The 8,630-nt window shown below is 39.3% G+C and overlaps 1 protein-coding gene across 2 annotated transcripts in view; it reads left to right on the top strand.

Moving 5' to 3' along the window:
* The window catches only part of Taf2 (TATA-box binding protein associated factor 2), a 94,871-nt gene extending 86,807 nt beyond the window's left edge, over positions 1 to 8,064 (top strand). For both annotated transcript variants that reach the window (XM_008837979.3, XM_029565865.1), the window contains exon 26: positions 6,497 to 8,064. In XM_008837979.3, the coding sequence (XP_008836201.1) occupies positions 6,497 to 6,759 (263 nt within the window). In that variant the 3' untranslated portion in view covers positions 6,760 to 8,064. The remainder of the gene's footprint in view (positions 1 to 6,496) is intronic.
* The last annotated feature ends 566 nt before the right edge of the window (positions 8,065 to 8,630 follow it).

Below are 8,630 nucleotides of genomic sequence, written 5' to 3'. Positions count from 1 at the left end.
TTATTATTTTTATTTTATGTGTATGAATGTATTGCCTGCATGTAGGTAAGTGCACCCGTGTCGTGCAGTGCCCATGGAGGACAGAAGAGGCTGTCACATCCCCTGGAACTGGAGTTATGGACAGTTGTTAGCTGCAATGTGGGTTCTGGGATTCAAACCCAGGTCTTCTGCAAGAACAGTGTTCTTAAGTGCTGAGCCATCTCTCCAGCCCCAAGATTTACAAATTTTTGACTATTGACTAAAAATGAAGAAAGTATATACAAAAATGTAGTAGACATCCAGCTTTCCTTGAAGTAGATTTAACTGAGAGGCCTTGGGCAGTGTTCTTTTCCTGCACCCAGCAGTCTGTTTGCTCGTTTACATTGTTTCCTTAGGTTCAGGGCTGTTGAATGTGTGTTCCCTGATTCCTTTGTTCATGGGGTGAGGTGAAGTCTCATATGTCTCTAAGACTTAGAGCCAGGGAGCCAGGGTGGGGGACAGTTACCTCATGGTTTCTGTGGCTAAGCGAGACACTCATGCAGCACCTCGCCCAGCATGCTGTATTATGTAATACCTTCTTGCATAATTCAGAATAGCACAATTCTTGTATTTGAAATCTTATTTTAAAAATTAAAACAATTTGTTTTAAAAGCTTGGATGCTTCCCCTAGTGCTCTGTCTTTCGAAACAATATGGAAAAATGATTTTTTTTTTGGTATCTTTAAATTATAATGATACATTTCAACACTTCATTTTTTCTGTAATTTAAAGAACCAGAGAACAGAATTCACACATTCCTAATAGGAGCTGCAGGCTTTTGTCTTAAACTTGAACATATTCCCAGTGTGAATGAGTTGAACGAAATTGCTAGATTTTTCACTGTTCCTTACCAACATTTTTATCAGATGAACTGAGAAGCTTCCAAATTAGGCTTCTGTTGAGTTGTTTTCTTTGTTTTACATTTGTTGAATTGTCTGTAAGTTAAAGTATTTTTTTTTTAATGTATTAGTTCTTGGAGAATTTCATGCGGTATATTTTGGGTGATTTTCCCTCACAACTCCTCCCAGGTCTACCCCTCTCCATCCCTCCCTAACCAGTGTTGTATCCTTATTTTAACCCATCATGTCCAATTCATGCTGCCCATATTGTCTTGGGTATGTGATCATACACTGGAGCGTAGTTGACCTACCCAGCCCAAATTCTTAAAGAAGCCTGACTCTTCCTCTCAGGTGACAATTGCCAGTAGCTCCTCAGCTAGAGGCATTTTTTATGTGGTATTAAGGGAAGGCTATTATGTTGGACAGAAGAACTCAGATTGTCTTTGTTCTTTTTATGTAACCTTAAGTGGGAAAATTACACATATTTTGTATTATGTGTATCTCCTTCCACTGCTCTGTCTGCTAAGATAGAAATAGGTATTTAAAGTCACCAAAAGGCTTTTGTTAGCTTAAAAAATGAGTGATGTCTAATTGTGGTTGGCCTCAAGTTATGAGGCATCTTGTGAACTCCTGAAATAATTAAGTGAAATTATGTGTATAAATATTTTTGTCATAGGGATGGTAATACCCTTTTCCTTGATAAAGATTCTGTAGGTGACCTCAGTACACCAGTATGAAAGTGAGCTCATATATGTCACAAATCTGGTTGTTAATATGATCCATGTATGTAGAAAATGGTGCTTCTTATAACATTGAGTTAGAACTGGCAGAGGATTTTCAGGAAAGATAGGCTAAAAACAAAGGGGCTGGAGAGATGGCTCAGCATTTAAGAGCACTTTGCTTTTGCAGAGAACCTGGGATCATTTCTCAACACCCACATGGCAGCTTGCAACTGACTGTACTGCAGTTGTAGGGGATCCACATGTACACATAAATTTTAAAGAGCAACTTATAAAACAAAAATACCTTTTATCTGTGATAAATGAAAACTGAAGAGCTAATGATTGCTTGTAATGACAGTATTTAGGTTAACTGTCTCAAATTTCTAATTTAAAGTTAAACGTGGCAGCTCAGTCTGTAATCTCAGCACTTAGGAAGCTGAGGCAGGAGGATTGCCATGAGTTCAAGGCCAGCCTGTGCTATAGCGCAAGACTTGTCTCAAAAAGCCAAAAACAGACAAAAAGCTTATTTCATTGTATGCCTTCATACATCATGTATATGAGCATAATAGTGTTGTAAGGGTCTAAAAATGAACTTCCTGAGTCAAAGACTGTAGACATTTATCAGTTTCATAGATGTTGCTAAATTGCTTTAATGTATACCCCTGATAATAGAATTCCAGGTGTGGTGGTGCTTGCTTTCAATTCCACCACTCCAAAGGCAGAGGCAGGAGGATCTTTGGTGAGTCAAAGGCCAGCCTGGTCTACATAGTGAGTTCCAGGACAGCTGGGGCTACAGAGAGACCATGTCTCGAAAAGACAAAAAAAAAATATATATATATTAAATATCCTATTTTCACTTTTTATTTCTGCTTAAATCCTAACTAGTTTATTGGGCTTGCTAACAGAGCATAGGATGGGAGGTTATTTACAGAAGAGTGGGTGCCCCCCCCCATTTACAGCTGTCCTGGAAAGTCTGCACTTACATAGATCCTGTGACTTCCCAATAGCTGCATAAAATGGCAAGAGAGGTGCCTCATGACATTCTCGGCTTATATATCTTTAGCTCCTCCCCCATATGCAGCTAAGGTTGACTGATTGGGTGGGAGGGGTAACTGACTCCCCCCTTGACTCCTTGATGAGCTTGGGAAGGAGGTTTGACTATAGTAGTTGGCAGACATTTCCAGGTCACAGTCCATCCCTTCTTTCGGCTCTTACATTCTTTCCAACTTCTGCCAGAGTCCCTGAGCCTTGGAGGGGGTGGTAGGTGTAAAATGATCTTCCTCCCACAAGGTCTCCCACAAGGTCTCATTGTGTGACTCTCCCTGACTGGGCTGACCTTCAGTTCACAGAGATCTGCTGCCTCTGCCTTCTGAGTGCTACAATTGAAGACATGCCATCTTGCCCAAGTTTTAACCCCCATCTCTCTTCTTTCTCTTGGAGTTTCTTATAGCCCCAGCTGGCCTAGAGCTCACTATGTAGACCAGACTGGTCTCAGTCTCGTAGAGATCAGCCTACCTCTGCCATCTGAGTGCTGGGATTAAAGGCTCTCACCACCATGCTCTGCTCAACTTCTTTTTTTAAAGAAATACTTTATTGGTGGATCTCAGTGAGTTCAGTACCAGTCTGGTCTACATAGTGAGTTCCAGGCCAACCGGGGCTACAGGGAGACCCTGTCTTAAAAAGAAAAACCAAAGAGGAGGAAAAAAAATAAAAGAAACACTTTATTATAGAAAGTAGCCAGACTAGTACAGTGACCTCTGTGTATCTGTTAGTTTCAACAGTGATCACTTTATGGTCAGTGGTGGTAACCCACCTCCATCCTGCTGCATTATTTTGAAGTAAACCCTGGCATTTCTTTCATGATTTAGTATATATACCTAAAAGGTAGGACAGCGGGGCTAGAGAAGACTTTTTGTAATCACAGTAATATACCTAAAAATTAACAGTTATCTTGTACCATTAAATATCTACTTGATATTTAAATTTCACTTGCCTCATAAATTTATTTATTTATTTAGTCTTTTTTGAGACAGAGTCTCCCTGTAGCCCCAGCTGTCCTGGAACTCATTATGTGGACCACGCTGGCCTCGAACTCACAGAGGTCTGCTTGCCTCTACCTCCCAAGTACTGGGGTTAAAGGCGTGTGCCACCATGCCTGGCAAATACAATTATGTTTTTAATTCTCTTATCATGGGGGTGGGTACATACCTAATGCTTTGGTGCACATATGAAGGTCAAAGTACTACCTTCAGAATCCATTTTCTTTTTTCCTCCATGGGTTCTGAGGATTGAATTCAGGTAGCAGGACCATCACCTGCTGAGCCATGTTGCCCTATTTTTTTTTATAACACATTTATTTAAATTATATCCATATAAAGTCCACATCACAATCCTCTGATATCATTTACGCCTTTTTAAAATACAAGTTCTGGTCCATATCTTTTTCTCCCTCCACCCCTACAGTGTATTTGTCAGAGAAATCAGATTTCTTTTTATTTATAGTGTTCAAATGTGTATATGGCTAACTATATATTTGTGCTGCATTTAACATAATAGAGATCTTAATAATTCCTGTGAAATTATAGTTGTACCTAGGCACGTAATTGGATTCAGGTTTTGGATGTGGTGTATATTTTTATTTGAATGCATATGGTATCTGATGAACTCTTCCATGAAGTTAACTACTGTGAATGTTTAGGATCTAAATGGTTTAATTCATTAAGGATTATAGAGTAATGATACTCTAGTTCATCCTTCCATTTTTATTTATAATTTGGATTATTTCTCCATTTGACTATTAGTAAATAGTAGAAGTCATATAAGGAACTCTTGGTAAATTCCTGGTTCCTTCTGTGTATTTAATAATCTTTAGAAGAATGAGTTCCTTGACTAGCACCCTTTAATGGTAATAAGTTTCAGTCCATTACATCTATCCATAATTAGTTTTCAAATTGTTACATCTTTGTACAGTGAGAGCCTTTTTAAAGCTGATTCTCCAAATCAGTTGGACAATTCTATGTGATGCTTCAGACTTACTTTATGAATAGTCTGATTGAAGCCTGGAATTAGTCTTTTGTCATAGGAGCTATTGATCCTGTCACATAAATTCTTAAAGCTTGTCAATGCATTGTGTTCTCATATAAGTCAAGAAAAAATTTAAATTTATAATCAGGATGTGTAAACTGTTACACTTGCAGTGAGAGATTGGATTCACTCTTTTTATTTTGCCTTTTGATTTATTTTTGTTGTTATATGTATGAGTGTATTTTTAATTATTATTTTATGTGTGTGAGTGTACTGCCTGCATGTGTATAAGTGCACCCATGTTGTTCAGTGTCCATGGAGATCAGGAGAGGGCATCGAATCCCCTGGAACTGGAGTTACAGCCATCATGTGGGTGCCAGAAATCGAACCTGGGTCCTCTGTGAGAGCAGTCGGTACTCTTAACTGCTGAGCCAGCTCTCCAGCCAGAGTGTTTTTACTGTATGTATGTGTATGCCTGTGTGTGCAATGCCTGTGGAGGCCAGAGAGGGTGTCAGACCCCCTGGAACTGGAGTTACATATGGTTGTGAACTGCCATGTGGGTGTTCGGAACTGAACCCAGGTCCTCTGCGAGAAAAGCTAGTGCTCTTAACCCAGCCATCTCTCCAACCCCTGTTTTGTTTTGGGACAGGTTCTCACTGTGTATCCTCAGCTGTCACAGAGCTCACTAGGTAGACCAGGCTGGCCTCGATTTCACAGAGATCCCCCCTCTTCTGCCTCCTGAGTGCTAAGATTAGAGGCATGAGTCACCATGTCTAGCATGAATTCCCTTTTGAGGTCAAAATAAGTATTCTACCTTGGAAAAGAATAAACCTGCAAATACTCATTTGTCTGGCACTTGCCTCTTCAGGAAAGTACAACTTCCAGTATAATTACTGACTTTTCTGCAGTCCAAGTAGCTTGACAGGTGTTTAGGATTAGATGATGGCACTTGTAGTGCAGCAAAGGAATTCAGACTGAGAAAGTTGCAAGAGTCTGTTGATGGAGAATGGCAAGTGATGAGCTGGGAGCTGAATTGGTCATGGAGTGAATATGGGTCTCCTAATTTTCAGTCCTTTGTTTTTTACTAATAGCATTCTTTTCTTTAGGGGCATTGCCTAAAACCTCCCCACCTTTTTTGGGTTTCTTTTTTTATTATATTTTTATTTTATGTGTATGAGTGTATTGCCTATGTGTAGATAGGTGCACCCATGTCATGCAATGCACAAGGAGGTCAGAAGAGGGTGTTGGGTCCCCTGGGACTGGAGGTACAGGAGGTTGTTAGCTGCCATGTGGGTGCTGGGAATTGAATTGGGTTCCTCTACCAAAGCAGCCAGTGTTCTTAGCCATTGAGTGAGTCATCTCTCGAGCCCCTTTTCTGAGTTTCTTAAATGGTTTATACTGACTCTTCCAGAAGAGCTCACATTGGCCTTCCAGAAATTATATTAAACTTTAGGAATATTTGATTTTCATTAGGATATTATTATCAGTGAGTAGGATATGTCTGTTTGTATATTAATAGTTTTCTAAGTGACATAAATAAAATACTGCCCTCCTTAATGTTTTAGGGCTGAGCTGTGCTGGAAGAAGTTACATTTTCATTGACCAGTATAGACTTTAGTGTATAGTACACATGCAATCATTACTTATGCAGAGGATGATTTGGTAGTACACTGGCATATATTATAATTTGTTAGAGACTATATGAACTTAAAATACTTGACTTCTGACCAAGATGTGAAACAATCTAACTTGTTGGATGTCTTATTTGGGTACTTCTCATTCCTAGTGAAAAGAAAATGCTTATGATCCCTCCTCATAAGATTGTCATCTTTCTCTTATGTTAGCTTTACTTCCTTATCAACAGAAATTCATTTGGGTATTTTTAATATTGAAGGGAAAGAGCCATCGCCTTTGGAGATGAGTATGCATCCAGTGGCCACGGCTCCACTGTCAGTGTTCGCTAAGGAGCCTGTGTCCTCCAAACACAGTGAGCACCATCACCACCACCATCATGAGCACAAGAAGAAGAAGAAGAAGCACAAGCACAAGCACAAACACAAGCACAAGCACGACAGCAAAGATAAGGACAAGGAGCCTTTCTCTTTCTCCAGCCCTGCCAGTGGCAGGTCTGTGCGCTCTCCTTCGCTTTCAGACTGAAACCTGGCAACAAGGCTTACCAGACTCCTCCCTAGAAGATTGTTACTAAAGCATTGTTCTCTGTGGAGAGTGATAAAGCGGGAAAGATGCTTCTTGTCTTTGGGAAGTTGAGAACGCATTTCAGTTCTAGGAGTTTGATTTGTGTTATTTATACAACTGAGATTTAAATAAGAAACCGTGTTTTATGGTTCTGGACGAACGGTTTCCACCCTTGTTTCTTAAGACACACATGCATACAGACCGAACTTTTTACTAAAGCCTTCATAGCCACTGGCAGTGTCCATTGACACGATGGCCTCCCTGTGGACTGTTAGCACCAGTTATGCCTGAAAGCCTTTGACGGATGTCAACAGGGCAAAGGAACATTTTAAACAAGCAACTGCCAGTTCTGTGGTGTACCCAGTATTTCCAGTGAAATGCTGTGTAGCACACCTGGAATTACTGAAGAGGCAGACTTTCCTGTAGGGCTTTTTCCTTTTGCACTGCTTTTTGTGTTAACCATAGAACTAAGCACCATCATTTATTAGCAAAGAAAATAAACGTTCTATCTCCTTTTACCCTAAGTACCAAAATTTTTGGAAGAAATTATTTTTTAAAAAATTGAAAATAACCAACTTTTGATAGCACATTTGGCCACTATGATGTTGGAATTTAGTAGAACAGTTGGATCCATAGTTATTCTCAAATCAAGATATTTAAATTATGTTTTGTTTTGTCTTCCATTAAGTACAAGTGAATATACGCATATGTAAAATACGCTTTGCTGTAGGTGAATAGTTTACATAACCGACACATACTCTTTCTAAAATTATTCTGTACATAAGCCAGGTGTAGTGGCAGCATGCCTGTAATCCCAGCACTTGGGAAATGGAGGTAGGAGGATCTTTCAAGACCAGACTTGGCTACGTGAGAATCTGTCTCAAAAAACAAAATGAAAATTACTCTGTATAACAAAAATATGACACCTTTAAAAAGTGAGTTTATTTGTTGTTTATTAGTTGGGACATAGATAATTTGGCCCTCACTGGAGTATACCAGGAACATTTTTTAAAAAGACATGTACACTGTTTTGGTTTCGTATTTTAGTAGTTTGTATGGTTGTGTGTTTTATTTTTATTTCTGAATTTAACCAGGTTCTGTGTTAAGGATTTTTTTTCACATCGGCTCACTTTTTATCATTTACCTTGTCATTAAAAAGCTTGACTAAATAATCTCAAGTATTTCAGAAGGGATCCAATAATGTTGGACTTTTAAGTATACTTTTAGTTATATTTAACTTGTTTAATAAATAACTTTTAAAATTGATCATCCTGCCTTTATCTTTATTGTTACCTTCTGAGTGTGTATTTAATATGCCAGTCGACGTGGATCACAGAGAGCTTTAAAATGAGTGGGATTTGAGTTGGCCATAGTACAGGGTAGTTTCAGTGGGCAGAGGTGGGGCTCAAGTCTCCCCAGGAAAGTGCAGCAAAGCAAGCATGTGTCATGTGTTCAGGAAATAGAAAGCAGTCATGTTGGCCTGGAACACAAGTGCAAAGGACGTGTGACCCGATGTGGAAGGGCCCGGGTAACAGGTACTTACTTGCCAATTCCAAGTAACTGAATGTTGGCCAACTCAGATTATTTTTGGAAAATGGAATTTTTGTATTAGGATGTCCAGTGACACTGTATACAGATCTCTCAACTCTGTATTATGAAATAATTGTCATGGAATGAGGAGTGTGATGTAACTGCCATCAGTTACAAAAGCCCTCTTGTACATGGAGCAGTGTTTTGGGACGTGTATTTATGTATATCATTCCTAAACCAGAAGTTCCTATCAGTTTGTCTTGGAAAGGACATTTTTATGGTGGGTTCTAGATTATTTATGC

This window comes from Nannospalax galili, unplaced genomic scaffold (assembly GCF_000622305.1).
Source record: "Nannospalax galili isolate Female #2095 unplaced genomic scaffold, S.galili_v1.0 scaffold17, whole genome shotgun sequence".
Taxonomy (NCBI): domain Eukaryota; kingdom Metazoa; phylum Chordata; class Mammalia; order Rodentia; family Spalacidae; genus Nannospalax; species Nannospalax galili.
This window is presented reverse-complemented; position numbering and strand designations above follow the sequence as displayed.